Below are 22,378 nucleotides of genomic sequence, written 5' to 3'. Positions count from 1 at the left end.
CCTTGACCCAATGAGCAAGGCCAGGGATTGAATCCGCATCTTCATGAATACTAGTCGGGTTCTTAACCCACTGAATTACAATGGGAACTCCTCTGCGACATTTTTAGATCAATGAAATAATCTGTTGTTTATCTGAAATTCAAGTTTAGCCAGGCATTCTGCATTTTATCTGGGAACACTAGCTGGAGTGCAGGAGAGAAGAAAGGAAGGGAAGTGGGCATGATTTCTAGGCAAGGGGAGCCCAGGGCTGCCTGTCTTGTTATCTCCTGGCTGCACCCCAACCCCACCCTTGCCTCACACGGGCGTGGCCAAGCCTGGGAGCAGCAGGGACCCCTCCCCCCCCAGCCTCCCCGGCCTATGGCCATTCCAGGATGGGGTCCTTGCCACATGCTTTCTGGGAATTTCCCTCCACGACCCACATCCAGGCCCCCAACCACCTGCCCCCCCTTCTCCCAGCTCATTATTTATTAACTTGTAGGTAACCTTGACCCGGTCAAACCAATCCATCTGCCCTCTGGCTCCTTCCCCTCACCCTCGCATATACGTAAGCAGAGGCCTGGGCACCAGGGACCCCCGCCTTGGAGGACCAAGGGCCAGAGGTTTTTTTCTATAACAATGCCACTTTACTGGATTCAATCCCTGGCCCAGAAACTTCTGTATGCCAAGGGTGCAGCCAAAAAAAAAAAAAAAAAAAAAAGAAAGAAAGAAAGAAAGAAGAAAGCCATTTTTTTCACTTTTTATTTTTTATGTATTTATTTTTAAAATTGAAATATAGTTGATTTACAATATTGTGTTTGTTCCAGCTGGGCAGCAAAGTGATGTGTGTGTGTGTATATATATATATATTTATATGAAACATGTATATGTGTGTATATTTCTTATTCCCCTTTCTCTCTATATATATAAATATATACCTTTTCAGATTCTTTTCTATTATAGGTTATTACAAGATATTGAGCATAATTCCCTGTGCTATACAATAGGACCTTGTTGGTTATATATTTTATGTAAAATAGTGTGTATCTCTCAATGCCAAACTTCTAATTTATCCCTCCCCCCCTTTCCCCTTTGGCAACCGTAAGTTTGTTTTCTATGTCTGTGGGTCTATTTCTGTTTTGTATTACATAATACAAATAGTTCCTTTTTTTCTTTTTAGATTCTACATATAAGCAATATCATATGATATTTGTCTTTCTCAGTCTGGCTTACTTCACTTAGTGTGATAACTGTATGGAGTTTCCTTAAAAAAATATAGAATCACCATATGATCCTGCACTCCCACTTCCTGGCCATATATCTGGAGAAACCCTAATTTGAAAGACACTTGCATCTGAATGTTCAAAGCAGCACTATCTTCCGAAGAGCCAAAACATGGAAGCAAGCTAAATGTCCATTGACAGAGGAATGGATAAAGATGTTTTTACACATATGCGATGCAATATTACTCAGCCATAAAAAAGAATGAAAGAATACCATTTGCAGAGGTTTTGATTCCAGGCTCTGTCTTCTCCCAGCCTTGATTCCTCATCTGTAAATTAGACATTCACAGCCACAGAATCTCCTTCTGAGTTTTGGGGTGACAGCAGGTGGCATCACGCAAGGCTAATGTTCAGCCCAGCACCCAGCACATGGCAAGTCTTGTAATGACATGGCATCCACTCGAATAATCCAGAATCATCCCTCATTCTAAGATTTTTTTTTGGCCATATCTAGGGCATGCAGAAGTTTCCAGGCCAGGGATGGAATCCCAACCACAGTATTGACAATGCTGATCCTTAACCTCTGGGCCATCAAGGAACTCTTTCCCCTCAACCCCCAAGGTTCTTAATTGAATCATGTGCCTCTTGTAAGGGAACAGTCTTAGGTTCTGGGGATTAGGACAGGGACAACTTGGGGGAGCCACAACTCTGCACACCCCAGCGTGCATGTGGCGTAAAACATCACCCCTGTTTGGCCATGTCCCTCCCTGCTTTAAACTCTTCCTTGGCCCCAGTAGGTCCCGGCATCAAATCCAAGTGTATCTGCCTGTCTTTAGGCTTCTGCCAGCTGCTGTTGCCCTCCCACTGGCCCCAGCCAGACCCACAGTAGAACCTGCAAGCTATTCTGGGCATCATCTTGCTGCATAATTTCCTCAGTCTGCAAAATGCCTTCCCACTTCCTTCTTTGTCTGGCCCCAGTTATACGTTTCCTCTTTCAGGAAGCCTTGACCCCAGCCTGATTCCCTCCCTCTGCCCCAGGCCTGTGGCCCCTATGGAGGAGTATTTCTCAGAGCTCCAAGAGATTAAAGGGCGAAGTGGGGCACCATGGGAGCCTGCCCACAGGTGTGTGCGCAGGTTTGCACAGGTGCATCCCTAACCTGAAGTCACCCCTCAAGTTTCAGGGAAATCTGTGAAAAGTCAGACTGTGTGGCAGGGCACAGCCTCCCGTTATCACATGCGATACTCAACTCTGTGGGGTCCGTGTTTTACATGCAAGGAAACAGATTAAACCACTTAACCGGGTCACACAGCAAATGGGGGCAGGGCCAAGAGGCTTGGTCACAAAGCGTCTAGGTGAGAGGGGCAGTGCATGCAGTGGTCAAGGGCAGCACTGGAACCAGACTGCTGGCGTTTTGAGTCCTGAGTCTTCCAACAACTTGTTTGCTGTGTTACCCTGTGTCAGTTACACAGCCTTTCTGTGCCTCGAATGCTTTTCAATGAGTTAAAGACCACGGAGGCCTTAGAATAGGGTGTGGCATACAGCACTCAGCCAGTACCCCTTGTGGGTCATCCATTCACCATTTTCCCCCCCTTTCAGCCTTTGCAAATGTTGTCGTCTCATCTGGACTTGTGTCCTTCCCCTCAACCCTCTGCTCACCCCTGATTCCCCAGGCTGGGTCAGGGCCCTGTGATGTTGGGACTGGGTGGGTCTTGGGCACTGCTCGGTCCTCAGGACCTGGCATAGGGCGCCCGCATGCATCCGTGGCTCAATTACCATTTATGGACAGTGCAAAGCAATGGATACTGCAACCTCTCCCTGCCCTCCTGGCTCCGACGGGTCCCGAAATTTCAAACGTAACCTCTGTGTTAGCTCTCCACCCCCCGCCAAAAGGCAAGACACCAGGGTAGCAAAACAGATTGGTCATTATTGTACAGCAGCAAGTGGAGGGTGGTCCCCAGGTGGGGACAGGATGCTCAATACTTGGGGGAAAGGGGGCTGTCTGTCTTCTTCCGAACGGGCTCCAGGAACTCGGGTCCCCGGCAGCGGGGCGCCGTGTGAGCACCCGCCCCCTCCTCCTCTCCGCACTAGCTTTGGGAGAAGCAGGAGTGAGGAATGTGTGAGAAGAGGACGGTGGAGTGTGAAGAACCGTCCGAAGAGGGGACCTGATCACAACAACTCTCGCCCGCTGGCCGTTTTGTTGACTTTGGACAGGCCTTCCCGGAACCCAGAATCCGTCATTCTAGAAGCAGACAGCAGGGAGGCTGTCCAGGAGCTGAGGGGCACCAGGCCCTGCCCATCCCGCCCCTCCCACAGTCTCCATAGAGCCTAACGGCCCCACCCACCATACTGACAGCCTGGGGGGCTCCACCCACTCAGCCCCACCACGCCCACTCTAGTCTCTTGGCCCCGCCCCCCACACCCTGAGCCCTGGTCCCCCTGCTGCCTAGACCCCGCCCCCCCCCAGCTGCCCAAGCCCCACCCACTCCAGCCCCAAGGCTCACACTTGCTCCATCTGCACGTCCTCCTCGTCCTCTTGGGGCAGCTGTAGGTATGGGTTATCCCTTGCCGGCTGGAACTTGTAGCCCGTGAGCACGAAGAAAGCGAGCGTGGAGCCCTCCACCAAGAACTGGGGGCCGAGGGGGAGAGTGGGAGGGTCAGGCCCATGCCCCCTGCCTCCACCTTCGCGTTCCGGCCATCCCTCTGACCCCAGATGAGGCGTCAGTGCTTACCTGGTACAGCCACTGCCACTGGAAGGGCACGGCTACCTGCAGCAGGATGGCGATGATCCGCGTAAAGTAGATGTAACAGATGACCTGCAAGGACACGGGTGGGCACAGGGCCGAGAAGCCACCAGGGTAGTGGGACCACAAGGAACATCAGGGATACCTGGGGTGAGCGCCCAGGGATTATGGGCAGAGGGCAAGGGACGGGGCTCCGAGGGATTGCAGATGGAGAGGCAGGGGTGAGCGTGCCAATGGGCTGGTTGGTCCCCACTCCAAAGCATCCCCTGTGGGAGAGAACAGGGTTCCTACCATAACATAGTAATGCCGGAACAGCTTCAGCTTGGCCAGGTTCACTGCCACTAAGGGGTGGACACAGAGTGGGGGGTCAAGGGAAGGAGGCTGGGGTAGGACTGGGTGGACAGGGTGGAGGAGGGTGGGGCCAGGGAGGGCACTTGGGGAAGTGTCCCTGGAGCATAGTGTGGAGGGGACATCCAGGGGATGGGGAGGGGGGTAGACAGGCAGGAGAGGGCAGTCAGAGGAGACGGAAGGGGCATCCGGGGTCAACAAGAGGGCTCAAGGGCAGGTCCAGGGCTGTGGGCTTGGCCTCACCTTTCCCATCAGTGCCAGAAGCATCCTGGAGATGCCGGATGGACCTGGGATGGGGTGGGGGGACGGTGAGCAGTCAGCACCGGCTCCGCCCGGTCCACTGGGGAGGGAGTTTGGGGGGGGCAGGGGGCGGTGCTCACCAGACCACGGGGAAGAGGATGGCGCCACAGCAGATGAGATCCACCAGGAAGAGGATCTCCTTCCAGATCCCATAGTCGCTGGCGCCCTCCTCACGTGACTCGATGACGATGTAGGCCACGTTGGCTAGGACCTGGGGGGTGAGGAAGGGATGGGTGGGTGGGTGTGCCTGGCGTGTGCTCACCCACCCCACCTGCCTGCCTCGGGGGCATCCATATGCACCTGCAGTGGGATCACGATCCCGAAGATCTTCTTCTCCTTGTCGGACAGGACGTACTTGACGAAGGCCCAGCCCGAGCCGATTAGGGCAATGGTGATGAAGAGGAGGGCACCCTTCAGCCTGGCGGAGGGGGCGGGTGGGGAGGTGAGGTGAACCGGGGGAGCCCAGCCCTCCCCTGCCCCCCTCCCGCTACCGGCAGAGGGGAGCACTCACAGATGCGTGATGTAGTGCATGACAGCGAGGCCTTCGATGGGGTGGCCCTGGCTGTTGATGAAGTAGTAGTTGATCTGGAGATGGACGGACGGATGGACAGTCAGACAGACGGATGGGGGGGAGGGGTGGATGGATGGTGGTTACGATTGGGTGGATGGTGGTGGCTTGGAAAGGCAGCCAAGCACTGGCAGCAGGGACAAGCCAGGCAGTGGACTGAACCCTCAGTCACGGTCAGGATGGCAAATGGACTCAGAAATGGACAGTCACAGCCGAGAGGGTAGAGGCAAGGTCACAGTCAGAGGGATGGACAGTTAGACAAGCAGCCAGGTGGACATTCGCAGCTGGACCCCGGCAGAGTCAGACTGAAAGGTGGGCCGTCACAGTTGGACAGAAGGACTGGGGAGACAGCCGGCCACAAGGATAAAATGGACAGACAAATGGAATGCCCAAGCCCAGGGTCTGCAGAGGTCTGGGGAGTAGCTTGCTGGGGCTTATTCCTGGCTCCAGAGACTCCCGCCCACCCTAGCCCGTTCCCGGCCTGAGGCTCTCACACTGTGGAAGAGGAGAGAGATGCTCTTGGTGAAAGCCAGGGCTGCCATGAGCCAGTGGATCTTGAAGACGTTGTACCTGGCAGGGAGATGGGGGGACAGAAGGGGCAGGAGGGCATCGGTCAGGGGAAGGGGTGGGTGGGTGTGAGGAGGGGAGGTGTGGGACCCCCAGGGGCAAGGGCATTACGTGTTCTTGCAGAGGACAGACACCCAGAAGACACCGGCGGCCAGGAAGCAGGCGGACATGACCATGTACAGCTTGAAGAGGGGGATTTCCGCTGCCGACAGGAAACCCTCCGGGTTCTTCTCCCGGATCATGACCTGGGGAGGGGGCAGAGGGGGGACAGTGAGGTTTCATGCTACCTCTGGACTTGCGGGACCCTGCATGTGAGCATCTGGTGCTCCTCCTCTCCAGCTGGCGGACTCCCCATTTCGACTCATTTCTTTTTTTTTTTTTTTTTCTTCTGTATTTTTTTAGGGCTGCACCTGCAGCATATGGAAGTTCCCAAGATAGGGGGTGAATTGGAGCTACAGCTGCCAGCCTACACCACAGCCACAGCAACAAACTGGAGCCGCGTCTGTGAGCTACACCACAGCTCACAGCAAGGCCGGATCCTTAACCCACTGAGTGAGGCCAGGGATTGAACCTACATCCTCATGGACACTAGTCGGGTTCATTAACACTGAACCACAACAGAAACTCTTTCTTTTTTCTTTTTAACCAATTCCCCATTTCCAAGCCTTAGGCTTCCAATCTGCCAAATGGGCACAGTGTACTGGGGCCACAGTCAGTGCTCAGTGAACCTGCCACCCTCCCCCTTCGCTCACCGTGATGTCGAATGGTTGCTCCTGGCCTGGCACGGAGTTGTGGCAGTTGTGGAAGTTGAGGTTGTACTGGCCTTCCTCGGCCCTAGAGCCGATCACCACATGGAACTGGGTGGGAGGGATGGGGACAGAGGGGAGAGGAGGCCTCAGGTTGAGGGTCCCCCTAACTCTGAGGAGGGGAGGGGCTGCGGGCACCCCGGGACACTCACACTGAAATTGTAGGAGTTGTTGAGATGGCCCAGGCCCAACACCAGTTCCTGGTCCTTCCCATTGATGCCCTGGGGGGAACAGAGCACCTCCATGGAGCAGCCATCTCCCCCTGGGGTGTGCCTTCCTCCCTCCTGCCAGGGCTTCCCCAAACCTGCTGGTCTCCTTGGGACACTGTGGGTGTTGCCTTGGCCTTGTCGGGCGCAGTGGTGGTCCCTGGAGGGGACAGGTGGATGAATTTGGAGATGGACAAACGGCCGAACAATGGGGATGGGGTATGCATGGAGCAGCCCTGGCCACCCCCTACCCTCCCTGCCCACACTCAGCCACCCTGACTCACCACCATCCACCTTAGGGGTATCCGGGTGCTCTGATTTTGGGAGCCCTGGTTTGGAGGGCACTTCTGGAAGGAGCCCAGGAGAGATGAACAGCTTCTTCTGCTCTCCATACTTCCGCACCTGGACCCTGGGGGATGAGGTCAGGTGGGGGCTAGAGGCTGGGGTCACGTACACCAGCTGTGCCAAGGGACTTGGGCTCTCTAGGTCTCCTCTCTGGGGGTCACTGCCAAGCTCCATCAGTGGTCACCAAGTTTCAGCATGTGGCCACCACCCATCAAGACAGCGGCCACAGCCTTGTGCTGCCTGCACTGGGGACTGTCACTTCTTGTGACACTGTTCACTCATTCTACTGAGGTATACTCTCTCAGAGAGGACACTGTATATACATAGAGAGAGGCAACAGGGTATCTTTGGACCTTGGTGCCAGGCTGTCTGGGTTCAAATCCCAATTTTCAGGCCTCAGTTTTTTTGCTTTTTTCCTTTGTAGGGTCGCACCCGCGGCATGTGGAGGTTCCCAGGCTAGGGGTCTAATCGGAGCTGTAGCCACCGGCCTACGCCACAGCCACAGCAACGCCAGATCCAAGCCACATCTTCAACCTATACCACAGCTCATGGCAACGCCAGATTCTTAACCCACTGATTGAGGCCAGGGATCGAACTGGCATCCTCATGGATCCTAGTCAGACCCAGTGGGAACTCTCAGGTTTTCCATCTTTAGAATCGGGATAATAACAGGATAAGGAATCAATGAGTGAACACCTGGCAAGCCCAAAGGATGCTGCTGCCTGGTCCACAGGTATAAACAACTGGTACTCATTCTCAGGCCACCCCTCTGCAGCAGGTCTTCTGCCCCAATACTCCCAGGGTCCCCCCAGCACCCCCCCCCCTTAATCAGAAGGCTTGAAGGCAAAATGAAAAAGTGAGTGGCTTTCTTCACAAGGGAGTCACCGTTCCTTCTGGCTGGCTCTCAGTCCACCTGCTCAGCTCATGTGGGTATCGTGACCAGGGAAATACAAATGGTGGACTTGTGGGGGAGCCACCAGCCCCCCAACTCACTGCAGATCCTTGGTGTTGATGAGGAAGAGAACCAGGAGGTTGCTGCTGTTTCTATGGAGAGGGCAGTCGTGGGAGTGCTGGCTCTGGACAGTGGGTAGCAGGGAGCCTTGGTTACCGCCTCCCAATGGGCCCGCTTTACCCTGCCTCCCTCCCCCATCCCCATCTCCCTGCTTCCCCCTCTGGCAAAGAACAGGGGTCTCTGGGTTCCAGATGTGGACAGACAACTCTCCCCTCCCACCGCCCCTGCCCCTTTTCATTCCCTCCCCGCCTCCACTCACTGAGTAGGAGCGAACACTGCCAGATCGAACTCGGGTCAGACTGAACCCCACCTGGCGGGTGGCAAGAAAAGGGGACACGATGTGAGGGAGGCCAGCAGGGACCTCCAAGTCACCTCTAGCAGTGGCAACAGAAATGTAACCTTGGATTTCCTGAACAGCTTAAGTTCATCCACTTACTGGCTTTTCCCATTTATCACCCCCACCCCCAACCCCCCAACCCTTTCCCCTTAACTCCTGGCGATCTGTGCCACCCAAACGGGATGTCACTTCCTCAGGGAGACCTGCGCTGGCCCTCTGGACCTAGCTCGCCCTCTGTCCCACTATTTAAATTGCTGAGGTAAAAAATAAATTAAATAGAATGTTTGTGGTATCCTGCCTTGGGCTCTGGAGTCCAGCACACAGGGATTTACAACCAGGCTCTGGGACTCTAAGCAAGCCACATACCTCTGGGTCTGTGTAAACACCTGTAAAACTGAGTTGGCAGGTGTAATCTTCTCACAGCATCCCCGAGAGGCAGCTGTGTAGGAACCAACCCATGGAAATTGATCTGCATGGTACCTGGTTCACAGCGGGTACAATAAACACTAACTACTCTCTCTCTCTTATTTTAGGGCTGCACCCACAGCATATAGGGGTCAAATTGGAGCTGCAGCTGCTGGTCTACACCACAGCCACAGCCATGCCAGAGACGAGCTGTGTCTGTGACCTACACCATAGCATGCAGTAATGACAGATCCTTAACCCACTGAGTGAGGCCAGGGATCGAACCCAAATCCTTGTGGATACTAGCTAGATTCGAAACGTGCTGAGCCACAATAGGAACTCTTAGCTACTCATTTGATTCAAGGAACTGGGCTGTCTTGTTCACTGGCATGCTCCCCTCCCCACCCCTCTCCGGCTCAGTGCCTAGCACATATTGCAGGAAATATTATTATTCCCATGTTATAGATGAGGAAAGAGAGGCCAAGGGACTTGCCCAAGATCACACGGGTGAGAGGCATAGCTAGGATGGGAATCCAGAGCTGGGGGGGGGGGGTTGTGGGGGAGAAGCCCAGAAACTTCTGCACCTCTCCCTCCTCCAGTACCGCACTCCTCAAAGCCCCTCACCAGCGGAGCTTTCTCTTCTGTCTCCTGGAGGCCCAGCCGCAGGAGGCTCAGGTCTACCTCCAGAGAGCCGTTGGTGTAGAAGCCAAAGCTGTTCAGCTGGATGTCGGCTCGCTTCTCCCCCTGCCGGCGATGAAGGAGACAGAAGCAGCTGAGACTTCCCACTAGCCCAGCCCCAGAGTTGTGGCACGAGGTTTCCCCAAGGGCTGTGGTCACCTCCTGGTATGCCTAGATTTAGGACGGGTCCAAAGGGTGACAGAAGAGGCTGAGAGGGCCACCCCTGGAGGCTGTGACCCCAATCTCAGGAAGGGACAGAGTGGCCCCGGATCCTCTGGCCACTTTTCAGAGTCTAGGAAGAGAAAGTCTGGGACCCCTGGAAGTCCCTCCACTGGATGAGTACCACCCGGAGAGCAGAGTTACGAATCTTGGAGTGCCTGGCCCTCACCTCCCAGAAAATTTTTTGATTCCAGCTGAGCCCCTAGAGTGCAGAGATTTCAACTGAGCCTCCAAGATCTCGATAAGTACTCAGAGGACTCCAGTCTAGAACCCCCAGGGACTTCCCTGGGCGGTGTTAAGGGCCCCTGGCGCCCCCAAATGGATCCCCAGAATTTACAGGGCTCTGAGTCCTGGGTCCCCGGAGATGAAGCCCCGCCCCAAGCCGTGGGCGGGGCACGACCCCCTCACAGCCGGCCAGGCAACTCCAAAGGGAGGATTGAGGGGGATCCTCGGACGAGGCCACTTCGGGCCTGGACGCGGGGGGCGCCGGACCGCTCCATCCCGTGTAAGGAGCGGGGGAGGTAGGACGAGACCACTCCAAGCCAGGGGCTTCTCCAGGCTAAAGCTGCGTCCCCCACTCAAGACTGCTGCGCGGCAGGACTCACCGTCAGCGTCAGCCGGTGGATGCGCCCAGAGCAGCCTCCTAACAGCAGCAGCAGAAAGAGCCGCTGGCCCCACTCCGCGGGTCTCCCGCGGGCGAGCCCCCTCCTCTCGCTCACTGCCATCTCTGGAGCCACCGCCTCCCCTGATACCGCCTCTGACGCCTCCAGGCCCGCCTACCGGTGAACCAATCGCCGTACGGTGGGGGCCGACTCTTTGGCATTTTCGGCCCGCTCAACCAATCATCGATCTTCTCCTCTCGAGGCCGCCCCCTTTACGACACCAAATGGACAGCACCGGTTCCGAATGGGAATGCTGATGTCAGTTAATCCCGCCTCCACTCTCACCAATCACTAGAAGGATTGTCCCTGATGTAATTTGATAAACAGACCCTCCAACCAATTGTGATGGATCTGATATCCGGCCCCCAAAGGGGAATTCCTCCATCCACCCTTAACTGACTGACCAGTTCAGAACTACATTACCCAAAACGGAGGGGTAGCAGACGGCTCATTGGGAGCCTTCAATAAACTACATTTCCCAGTATCCCTAAGGACGGACTTCCCCTTTGTACCCCAGGGATGTGGCTCCCAGCCAAAGTTCAGGCTTTTGGTAAACACATGCATTTGCTGAAGCCTATCTTCTCTCCTAATCTTCCTGATCCACGGAGAGGCCAAAACCTAGCCCCAAGCTAAATCTTGACCCTTGGGTGACCTATGATCCCAGGCTGAATTCCCAGCCTTAGGTGGACGCTTCTATCCTGGAGTGAGGCAACTGGAGGCTCACCCCCAGGTTCCAGGCTAGTCTTGTCTCAGGCTGAGCCCTGACCTCAGCCTGAAACCCTGACTCCCCCACCCGTTTTTACCCTCAACCTATACCTGGTTGAGCTTCCACCTGGACTGAGCTCTGACCTCAGATTAGGACTAACCCCTGACTTCAGATAAGGACTGATCCCTGGACCTCAGTCTGAATCTGAGGCCTTCATTTGGGTGGCTGACCCTTCTGCTAAGGCTCTGATCCCAGACCCTATCCCAACTGTGATGAGGACTTGAGATCAATCCCAATTTCAGTTAGAGGTTGAGACCCTACTCTCAGGCTGAGCAACTGAGTCCCAGATCCCAGGCCGAGGTCCTGACTGAGTTCCTGATCCTTTAACCTCTGGAACACAGGTCCACTTTACAATTTCAGGTTTTCTAACTCACAAGCCACCAGCAGGTGGGGCCAGGTCCCCGTAGAGCCATCTGTCCCAGTGTGGGCTCCTGGAGCTATCCTCCTGGGCTTCCCACCTGTGTACAGGGAGCCTGCGGACTCAGAGCCTAACCTGCCCTGGGGGCTCGGGGCCCCCAGCCCCAGCAGGGCGGCTGTCACCTCTGTAGCCAAAGAGAAAGCACCTAAAGCAGGAGAGGATGAAAGAGGTTGCTGCAGAGATTTCTCCCCTTTTATCCCAGTGCCTCAAAGGAATTAACAAGGTGTGAACAGACTTTTATGAGAGGCGACGGACTTCCAAGCCCCAGGGCAAGGGGGTTGGAGGGGAGAAAGGAGACATTGTCGGAATCCTAGGATTTGGAGACTTTTAAACCTGATTGGGCCTTAATGCATGCGACTGGAAAATGGGCAGGTGCAAGTACGAACCGAACCGGACAGCAGATGGGGAAAGGCTTGGGCCCAGCGCCCCAAGGACAACCCGTCCTCAGTTTCCCGGCGCAGACTTTGGAGAGAGAGGCAGGATGCGGTGGGGGCGCTAATGGACCCGGTCTTGGCCGAGGCACATCCTAGGCAGGATCGAAATCCTCCCATCCGCTCTGCGGCCGGAGGGACTAGGCCATTAGTGGGACAAGCATAGCCGTCTGGAGCCGGGCCGGCCCGCAAGAGCCGGGTGACCTCAAGTTCTCCCTGCGACGGGGTCGAGGAAGGACCTCGTGAGTTGGGATTTTAGTGTCTTGGCCCTTTAAGGAATAGTTGAAAGAAAAGAGGAAAGGAAAAACAGACTAGGGCGGGGGCAAGGGTTGGGAGGACAAGAGGGTCCCAGGGGATTTGGAAAATGGGTGGGGGTCCTTTAAAGGGGTCGGTCCAGTGGCGTCGGGTGGCGACGGTCCTTTAAGAGGGGGCGGGGCGTCCTTCGGGCCCCGCCTCCTTGTGAGCCCCCACCTTCCGTGGGCTATGCGGGGGCTCCGTGCGGGGGCGTGGCTGAGTCTATGGGGGCGTGACGGAGTCTGGAGTGGGCGTGGCCTTAGCGGGGCGGGGCCGGGCTCACCGCCCTGGGCTGAGTCTCCCGGCCGCTTACGGCGGACGGCGGGCGGCGGGCGTCGGGCGGCGGGGACCGGGTGCGGCGGTTGCGTCGGCATAGGCGAGAGCAGCATGGATTGGGGCACCGAACTGTGGGTGAGTCCGATCCTCCCTGCTCCAAGTTCTTCCCTTCCTGGGGTCCAGACCCCCGCTTTGCCCCCTGCAGTACCCCAGCGGGGATTCTGCGCTTTCCCTTCCACCGACCCCTGGAAACCCCGCTCTCCGCCCTCATTCGGAGTTTCCCAGGGCGTTTCGGGACTCCGGGGAGCAGAGGGCCACCTTGCAGGAGCGGCGTAGGGAAACTGAGGTACGGGGTTGAATCAGGAGGGCAAAAGAAGTTCTAGGACCAGGCCGGGGCGGCTGGGAGAGGTCACCTATTTTGAGCGCCCTGGCTGGGCCGGCGGCTTATCTTACGGCCCCTGGGTCCCTGCCCGCCGTCCGCCTGTCCGGCCTGGGCGGGGGAGGGGACCCTCTGGCCACTTACAGCCCCACGTGGGACCTGGAAGTCCAGACCGCCCTTTCGTCTCCTCTAATCTACTACTAGGGGCTTGGGACGCCGTAGGGGGGAGGGGGCTGCGAGGATCGGCCTCGCAGCCCCCTCCCCCAGCCCGCCCCGGGCCCTGGGAGGGGAAGCCACCCGAACGCCTCAAACCTTTGCTCTGGAAGCCCCAGGAATTTTTCCCCCTCTCCTAGCCGGGATATATGACCCCTCCTCTTTCTGGGGTGGTGGTAATCCTGGGTTCCTGGGCGCCCTGGGGTAACTAGATAGCCCCTCGTGCCAACTCTGGGATTTCTTTTGGAGGTGCAGTGGAGTCAGTGAGGGAAACCAAGTCACCCCTCGGGGGGGACCCGCGGAAGCATGGCGACCGGGAGAACCTGGTGCCTGCTCTCTGGCCGTTCTGGGGGCCCCCCAAGCTGCGGGGAACCCTGTCCCTCTGGCCCTGACTCACGCCGGGCCGGCCGGATTTTCCGGAATCTGGGGGGGATTAGGGGAGCCGGGGCAGGGGGAGTGGCCTTGCCCCATTCCACACCCCTGTTGGACGTCTGGAGAGGGGACACTGTAGTCCGGCTGGGGCCCCGCCCCTGTTCCCTGGCCCTTCCTGGGAAGGGGAGGGGGTTCCCGCCGGTTTCCTGCTTCCCCCCACCCCACGCCGCTCCGGGGCGGGGCCGGGAAGCCACTCCTTCTGGGAGCTCAGAGCTTGGAGGCTCCCCTGGGCCAGGTCAGCGGGCTGTGGGGTCCCAAAGTCTTGATCCCGGTCCTCCCAATCCCCCGCTAGGATCAGTTTGAGGTGCTTGAGCGGCACACGCAATGGGGTCTGGACCTGTTGGACAGATATGTGAAGTTCGTGAAAGAGCGGACGGAGGTGGAGCAGGCTTATGCAAAGCAGCTGCGGTGAGACCCTAGGGTGGCCGCGCCCTGGGCTTCGGGGGAGCGGTTGGAGGGCTGGGGGCTCAGTCTTCCTGCCTCTCTCCGTAGGAGCCTGGTGAAAAAATATCTGCCCAAGAGACCTGCCAAAGATGACCCTGAATCCAAGTAAGAATGAAGAGGGGAGGCAGAGTTAGATTTGGGAGGACTGGGGTATTGGATCCTTTTCCTCTCCCTCCATTTGGGCCACCCAAGCACTCCTGGCTTCTCCACCCAGTTCCACTTAGAGGTATGAGCTGGGAACCAGGAACCGTATTACCTGGGTTGGAATTCAAAATCCACTACTTTCTAGCTGAACTGCTTTGGGCAGTTGACTCCAGTTCTCCGCCTCCATTTTTCTTGCCTATTAAATGGGAGAGGCTCCAACAGTTATTAAATGAATGACTCTGAGCAAGTGACTTAAGTTTTGTGCCTCTGTCTTCCTCACTGTGAACTGGGGATGATGATCACAATACTGATCATAATGATAATGACCTTGTAGGGGCTCATTTGAAGATTAAGATAATGTGTTAAAACAATGCCCAGCCCATTTCACTTTATTCCAAGCCCCCAGTTCCAGAATCCCCAAAGCTCTAAGAATCAGAAGCTTTTCTGGGCACCTATCCAGAGGCAACCTCTGACCTGAACTAATTTGACATTAATTACATTAATTGCGTTCTTGGTTTTTATCCCACTGAGTGTGAATGTTAATACTTATCATTGAGAGTTCCCGTTGTGGCTCAGCAGGTTAAGAATCTGACTAGTATCCATGAGGATATGGGTCAGATCCCTGACCTTTCTCAGTGGGTTAAAGCCCTGTGTTGCCATGAGCTGTGGTGTAGGTCACAGATGGGGCTTGGATCCTGCATTGCTCTGGCTGGGGTGTAAGGCCTGCAGCTGCAGCTCCAATTTGACCCCTAGCCTGGGAACTTCCATATGCCTCAGGTACAGCCCTAAAAAGAGAAGAAAAAAAATCTCATACAAAAATGTTTATTAGATGCTGCCACTAACACCACTAGGGTAATGTGAAAAGTGATATAAGCATCATATCCCCCTTCTGAACCCCCCTCAAAATCCTGAGAATTCTGAGTTCCCCCTCAGCGGGTGGGGATAAGGGAGATTGGTTAGAATTTATCATTGCTTCTGGGTGAATGTTTTGGAGCTTACACTCTTCTGGGGCATATGGCTTCCAAGGGCCCTGACCCCTAGCCCCTGCCCCCTTCCCCCCACCCCAGGTTCAGCCAGCAGCAGTCCTTTGTGCAGCTTCTCCAGGAGGTGAATGATTTTGCAGGCCAGCGGGAGCTGGTGGCTGAGAACCTCAGTGTCCAAGTATGTCTCGAGCTGGCCAAGTATTCGCAGGAGATGAAGCAGGAGAGAAAGATGGTAGGTGATGCCCTCCTTGGGACTTCCCCAGGGCCCTGGCCACCAGGCTGAGCCTTATTACCCCCTTCTTTCTGTAGCACTTCCAAGAAGGCCGCCGGGCTCAGCAGCAGCTGGAAAGTGGCTTCAAGCAGCTGGAGAATGTGAGTTTGTGCATGGGGAGAAGAGGGGCACCCCTGAGCAGTGGGGTGAGGGTGGCTGATCCATGGAGGTACCCCCTTGGTCTGGCCTGGTCCCCCACCTTCATTGTGGGTTTCCCCCTCCATGTGCTGGGTGACTTCCCACCTGTCCCTGAAACCTTAGTTGGTGGCTCCTTCATGCCGGTCCTGTCCTCTACACAGAGTAAGCGTAAATTTGAGCGGGACTGCCGGGAGGCAGAGAAGGCAGCCCAGACAGCTGAGCGGCTGGACCAAGATATCAACGCCACCAAGGCTGATGTGGAAAAGGTGCTTGTGCGGTCTGAGGCAGGCTTGGGGGGGGGGGGGGCAGGGCCCGAACCTGGCAGTGACCCCTGCTTTCATATTCCTCAGGCCAAGCAACAAGCCCACCTTCGGAGTCACATGGCAGAAGAAAGCAAAAATGAGTATGCGGCCCAACTCCAGCGCTTCAACCGAGACCAGGCTCACTTCTATTTTTCCCAGATGCCCCAGATATTCGATGTGAGTATTCAAAACCCACAGCCCCACCTCCTCCCCAAACTCTAAAATTAACCAACTCCTACACATTTGTTGAAACCCCAGCTGCAATGCCCTAATCTCTAAATTGAAAGAGAATTAGAAATGAAGAGTCACAGTGCACTCTGCCTTTTCTCAAGCTATTCGTTCTGCCCGGGTTGTCTTTCTTTCCTTTTGAAACTTCTATTTATTCTTCCAAGCCCCAGCAACTACCCCTCAGGAAGATCTTGAATTTCCCTTCTTCTATTATAGCCTTCTGCTCTGTGCTCTGTCCCAACCCTTGGCCTGGCAATATCTGTGCTGGGTCTGCTTTTCCTTCAGATCCCTGGCTTTATATTCACCTCCTTTGAGAAGCCTTTCATCATTCCCTAGGCAAGGGTTGGGGGAGTCCTCAAATTCCCCTCTGAAATCTCCCTGGCTCCATGTTTCTTCTCTTACCACATTGAGCTGGAAGCCTCTCTGTTCGAGTTTGTGTTTTCCTTGCCAGACTGGGCTTGGGGCTGGGGCCAGTGTGGGTCTCCATCATGCATGTGGAGTGAATCCCTGCCACCAGCCCCTCCATCAGCACCCTCTGAGAAGCCTGCACCCTCTAAGAAGCCCTCACCCCCTGTCCCTGCAGAAGCTTCAAGACATGGATGAACGCCGGGCCACCCACCTGGGGGCTGGGTACGGGCTCCTGTCGGAGGCTGAGCTGCAGGTGGTACCCATCATCGCCAAGTGTTTGGAGGGCATGAAGGTGGCCGCCGAAGCTGTGGATGCCAAGAAAGTGGGTGGCAGGTTGAAGGAGGGGCTGGAGGGGCCCCGGGGGCTAGGCATCCGGTCTTGCCCCTGACTGCCCCCACCCCAATCCCATCCCCCAGGACTCCCAGGTCCTAATTGAGTTGCACAAGTCAGGCTTTGCCCGCCCGGGCGACGTGGAATTTGAAGACTTCAGCCAGCCCATGAACCGCGTGCCCTCAGACAGCAGCCTGGGTACCCCCTCGGATGGCCGGCCAGAGCTCCGAGGCTCGAGCCGCAGCCGGGCTAAGCGCTGGCCCTTCGGCAAGAAGAACAAGGTGGGGGCCGTGGGCCCTTGGGGTGGAAGGGATGGGCGTGAGTGGGGACAGCAGGGGCCCCAACTGAGTCAGCCCCAGCCACCGGAACGCTGAGTCCCGGGCAGGAATTTTCCTCTTGGCTGCTGGCCCGGGCTGGAGGGAAGGAAGGCGGCCGGGCGATTGGCCTGGGAGTCCCCCGAGGCTGAGTGGGGGGGCAAGGAGGGGGTGCCTGTGGCGTCTGTCTGCTGCTTCTCAGGATGCTGGGAGAAGACCTGCTTGGGAGATTCAGGGCTGGGTGAAGGCTTGGGACACCCAACCTCAGGAGACCCCCCGAGTCTCTCCACTCCATTGATGGCTTTCTGGGCCCCCAGCCTCAGGCTGTTTTCTCTTGGGATTTTTGGCTTTCAACGGCAGGCACATACCTGGATACTTGTGGCTTAAACCTCTGGCATCCTCCTCTCCCAGCTAGTTTATACCTTACCTTTGATTCCACTTTGGGTCCCTCTTGACATGTTTTTTGGCACCTCTCTTTAATCAATACGTGCAAACCCCCCAGCTTAAACCCCAGCTGTAACCCTTTTGGTATTTCATGCCTTTGAGCCTTCTCTCAATCTTGCCCTTGACTTCTGTGGCCCCATATTTGTCTAAGACCTTGATTCTTCCTGCTTCTCCCTCCACCTTCTAGACTGTGAGCCCGGAAAGCTGGGGGTGTTGGTGGACAGAGACATAGGATGCAAGAGGCTTGGCAGACATGGGGGGAGGGAGGGGGCCGGCCTTCTGGCTCACAATCTAACGCCCTCCCACCAGCTCCCAGATTTTTATGTTGCTCTTTGCATGCATTTTCTGTGTGTGATTGTGCATCTTAAGTTGTGGTTTTCTTACTTTTTTTTTTCTTTTCTCCATTTGGTTTTTTTTTATTTTTTGTTTTTCCTTTTTTCTTTATCGTGTCCACCCGTCCATCCGTCCGTTCATCCGTCCTTGTTTTCTACATCCACCCACCCCTCCTGACTCATGCCATCCCTGGCCCCGGCCGGTAGCCACGCCCCCCACCCCTCTCCCCACTGGGGGGCCCCCTGCCCTCGGCATTACCTAATGGACCCCCGTCCCCCCGCTCCGGCCTCGACCCTTTGGCCATACTGAGTGAGATCAGTAAGTCGGTCAAACCGCGGCTAGCATCCTTCCGCAGCCTTCGAGGCAGCCGTGGGGTAAGTGAGGCCCCCTGGGAAGGAGGAGGGGGCGGCCCCAGCCCGCCCAGCGGCCGGGTGGCGGGACCCTGGGCTCGCTTCCTGCCGCTGGCTGGGCCCCCTCCATCCATGGCCCCCACCTGGACCTGCTTTGCTCTGTGCATGGCCTTTGCCCCCCAAGAACCTTGGGTGGGGAGGAAGGTGGACTTGGTGTGTCTTAGGAGTGTCTTAGAGCCCGCGAGCTCAGCCTCTGTGTTCCCAAACTCAAGTCTTCTTCCATCTTGCAGACGGTGGTGACCGAGGATTTCAGCCACTTGCCCCCAGAGCAGCAGAGAAAGCGGCTTCAGCAGCAGCTGGAAGAACGAAACCGTGAACTTCAGAAGGAGATTGACCAGAGGTGAGGTGAAAGCGTGGGACAAAGGGAAATAATAGATGAAATTTCATCAAAATGCTACTCGAAGGTCTCTCCAACAAACCCTGGGGTCCTGATGGGTTTACCTGTGATTCCTACCACGCTTATGAGAAACAGTTGCTTCCCATCTTACAGAAGTCATTCCAACAAACAGAAAGAGTGAAACCTGCTAGCTCGTTGCCGAGGCTGGTGCACTTGCACTTCCAAAATTGAGCTAGTGGAGTTCCTGTCGTGGCTCAGTGGTTAACAAACCTAACTAGCATCCATGAGGACGAGGATTTGATCCTTGGCCTCGCTCAGTGGGTTCAGGATCTGACATTGTCATGAGCTGGGGTGTAGGTCGCAGACGCGGCTCAGGTCCCGTGTTGCTGTGGCTGTGGTGTAGCCCCGCAGCTACAGCTCTGATTTGACTCCTAGCCTAGGCATCTCCATATGCCTCAGGTGCAGCACTAAAAAGACAAGAAGACAAAAATAAATAAATAAAAATTGAGATAGCAAGAACTCAAGAAAATAAAATTATGGGCATATTTAATTCACTTATGATCTTAGATGCAAAATCCTACCCAAGCAATTCCAATGGCATATTGAAAAATAATAATACATCATGTGGTGGTGATGATTGCACAGCAGCATCAGTGAATTTAATGCCACGGAACTGTATGCTTATAAATAGCTCAAACCAGAAACTTTATATTACGTCTTTTTTTTTTTTTTGCTTTTTAGGGCCGCACTCGCAGCATATGGAGGTTTCCAGGCTAGGGGTCAAATCGGAGCTGTAGCTGCCAATCTACACCACAGCCACAGCAATGCAGGATGTGAACCACATCTGCAACCTGCACCACAGCTCATGGCAACACCAGATCCTTAACCCACTGAGCAAGGCCAGGGATCGAACCTGCATCCTCATGGATGTTAGATTCTTTAACCGCTGAGCCACAACGGGAACTCCTATGATGTCTATTTTATTGCGATAAAAAATATTAATGAAAAGACCAAAAAAAAAATCATGATCAGTTGGGTATTAGCCCAGTAATGCAAAGATGGTTCAATATCAAAAAAAGTCTAGTAGTTTCACTACATAAATTGTCTATAAGAAGAACACATATGGTTATTCATTTAATAACTTAAAACACTTAAAATCTTAACAATAAAAAAACCTGCCAGATTAAAAAAAAAAAGAAAATCTTTACTCAGTCTTTCCAAGCAACAAGATTCTCTTCCCAGTCCTCTTACATAATAAGAATGACGTCTGCCACTTGTGGACAGGCGGCCAAATTATATTTTGCCGTTTGCCCAGAACCTCTTGTACAGGACAGCTTTTATTGGTATAAAGTTCCATGCAAGAACCCTATCATTCCTGAGTTTTTATGGTGTGGGGATTGCGGGTGCATATTCTGGAGTCACGATGGACTGGCCTTGAATTCTAGGTGTTTTCAGGCCTCAGTTTCCTCCTCTGTGATGTACGTCAAGTATTAGGACTGGAAAGAAGTTGAACCCAGGTTGAACATATTCCAAAGGTCTGTGCTTGTAGCCATTCCTGTGTATATAGACCTGGAGGAAATAGGGACCCAGGCCTAATGATTATAATAATAATAACACCTAGCATCTATAGTGTCAGGGTATGCCAGGCACTATTCTAAACTCCTTACATAGATTATTAGAACTCCTGTTTTCCTGAGAGACTGAGCAGAAGTGAGATCCTGATCGTTGAATGCCCAGCGGGGTTCATGGTATGTAGTACTCACTCAATGTCTAGCTCAATAAATAAAGGCACTCTTCCAATTTTACACAACTCTCATGAGATAGGTATAGATATATAGATGTCATGTTTCCTTTATTCTTGACTACGCCCACAGTACGCAGAAGTTCCCAGGCCAGGGATCGAACCCTGAGTCACAGCAGAGACCCAAGGCACAGTGACAACACCAAGTCCTTAACCACTAGGCAACCAGGGAACTCCACCATTATTCTTATTCTTATTTTTAAGGCAAGCATATTGTGGGGTTCCCTGGTAGCCTAGTGAGGTAAGGATCTGGCATTGTCACTGCATGGCTCGGGTCCCTGATGTGACTCCAGGTTGATCCCTGGCCTAGAATTTCCACCTGCCACGGGCTTGGCCAAAAAATAAATAAGACAAGCAACTTCATGCAAACTCCCACAGCTAGGAAGTGCCCACCGTGGGACTTGAACCCAGGCCGTGAAGCCCTGGCTGAGCTCCTTGACACCGAGCCCATTATTTTTTGTTGCATCACATGAGATTTTTTTTCTCCTCTGTCTGTATCATCCTAGGGAAGCCCTAAAGAAAATGAAGGACGTATATGAGAAGACACCTCAGATGGGGGACCCAGCCAGCTTGGAACCCCGCATCACAGAAACCCTAAACAACATTGAACGGCTGAAATTGGAAGTACAGAAGTATGAGGTCAGGGAAGACCCTGGGGAGGGGCGGGGCCGGCCGGCCTGGCTGAGTCACTGCCTAGGGGACAGGGAGGTGCTGGGGGTGCTCCAGCTGTTTCTCATCACCGCCTTGGGTGTGCATGGCTGATCGCAGGAAACCTCCAGGGCCCAGAGTGGGCTAACCCTGGAGGCCTGCCCTGGAGCTGACGGTGGGGTCCTTTCCTCCCAGGCTTGGCTGGCAGAAGCCGAGAGCCGGGTCCTAAGCAACCGAGGGGACACCCTGGGCCGGCACACTCGGCCCCCAGACCCCCCAGCCAGCGCCCCGCCAGACAGCAGCAGCAGCAACAACGGATCACAGGATAACAAGGAGAGGTGAGCAGGGAGGCCAGAGTGTGTGTCTGCATCCAGGCCCAGGAGTGATGGGGAGGGGTCCTGTCCTCACCGGCTTTGCCCTCTCCAACCAGCTCTGAAGAGCCCCCTGCAGAGGAGGGTCAGGATGCTCCCATCTACACGGAGTTTGATGAGGATTTTGAAGAGGAGCCCGCATCGCCCATAGGCCACTGTGTGGCCATCTACCACTTTGAAGGTAAGGACAGCCTGGGTGGCGCATCGGTGGCTTCGGGGATAGCATTTTTGGCTAGGCTCTGTTTAGGTTCACCTTGAGCAGATCTGAGCCCACCGCCACCCCCACCCCATGACAGGGTCCAGCGAGGGCACCATCTCCATGGCCGAGGGCGAGGACCTTAGTCTCATGGAAGAGGACAAAGGTGACGGCTGGACCCGGGTCAGGCGGAAACAGGGAGGTGAGGGCTATGTGCCCACCTCCTACCTCCGTGTCACGCTCAACTGAACCCTGCCAGAGGCGGGAAGAGGGGGGGCTGTTGGCTGCTGCTTCTGGGCCACGGGGGGCCCCAGGACCTACGCACTTTATTTCTGCCCCCGTGGCTTCGGCTGAGACCTGTGTAACCTGCTGCCCTCCCCCCACCCTGCCCCGGAGCCCCCACTCAAGGGACCCACTGTGCCTTCCACCATCGATGTACATACTCATGTTTCCCATCTTTTCTTCCTGCCACTCGGCTGGGGCCGTTTTGTTTTATATAAAACAATTATGAAAAGCTCTTACAGTCTGTGTCCTATTACGAGATTCTGATACTGGGGCTGGAGATTCAAACACCACCCTCCCGACAGGTGGCACCAGGAAGGAGGAAGGGAAGGCGAACTTGGGCACACGTTGGCATCCCCTGTCCCTTCCTGGGGGGTTGGGTGTGTTGATA

The 22,378-nt window shown here is 55.1% G+C and overlaps 2 protein-coding genes across 4 annotated transcripts; one reads left to right on the top strand and one right to left on the bottom strand.

Annotated features, from left to right (window-relative positions):
* On the bottom strand, positions 1,104-10,509 carry GPR108 (G protein-coupled receptor 108). Of its 2 annotated transcripts, none has more exons than XM_021083982.1 (18): positions 10,338-10,507; positions 9,460-9,579; positions 8,353-8,403; positions 8,075-8,157; positions 7,021-7,145; positions 6,835-6,896; positions 6,683-6,751; positions 6,477-6,581; positions 5,836-5,969; positions 5,652-5,727; positions 5,101-5,174; positions 4,890-5,007; positions 4,670-4,800; positions 4,533-4,576; positions 4,233-4,282; positions 3,930-4,013; positions 3,702-3,826; positions 1,104-3,284 (listed from the first exon to the last, which is right to left on the bottom strand). In XM_021083982.1, exons 1-18 carry the CDS (start codon positions 10,455-10,457, stop codon positions 2,966-2,968), a joined length of 1,890 nt encoding a protein of 629 aa, XP_020939641.1. In that variant the 5' UTR covers positions 10,458-10,507; the 3' UTR covers positions 1,104-2,965. The 2 variants fall into 2 exon arrangements, with proteins under 2 accessions (XP_020939641.1, XP_020939642.1); XM_021083983.1 differs by having other exon boundaries at positions 3,105-3,439; positions 10,338-10,509.
* TRIP10 (thyroid hormone receptor interactor 10) lies at positions 12,582-22,228 on the top strand. Of its 2 annotated transcripts, XM_005654730.3 has the most exons (15): positions 12,582-12,714; positions 13,896-14,011; positions 14,096-14,152; positions 15,259-15,406; positions 15,484-15,546; positions 15,745-15,849; positions 15,934-16,062; positions 16,697-16,843; positions 16,938-17,132; positions 18,149-18,316; positions 18,583-18,692; positions 20,997-21,129; positions 21,334-21,476; positions 21,569-21,690; positions 21,806-22,228. In XM_005654730.3, exons 1-15 carry the CDS (start codon positions 12,691-12,693, stop codon positions 21,952-21,954), a joined length of 1,809 nt encoding a protein of 602 aa, XP_005654787.1. In that variant the 5' UTR covers positions 12,582-12,690; the 3' UTR covers positions 21,955-22,228. The 2 variants fall into 2 exon arrangements, with proteins under 2 accessions (XP_005654787.1, XP_003123174.3); XM_003123126.6 differs by lacking the exon at positions 18,149-18,316.

Source organism: Sus scrofa, chromosome 2 (assembly GCF_000003025.6).
Source record: "Sus scrofa isolate TJ Tabasco breed Duroc chromosome 2, Sscrofa11.1, whole genome shotgun sequence".
NCBI lineage: Eukaryota > Metazoa > Chordata > Mammalia > Artiodactyla > Suidae > Sus > Sus scrofa.
This window is presented reverse-complemented; position numbering and strand designations above follow the sequence as displayed.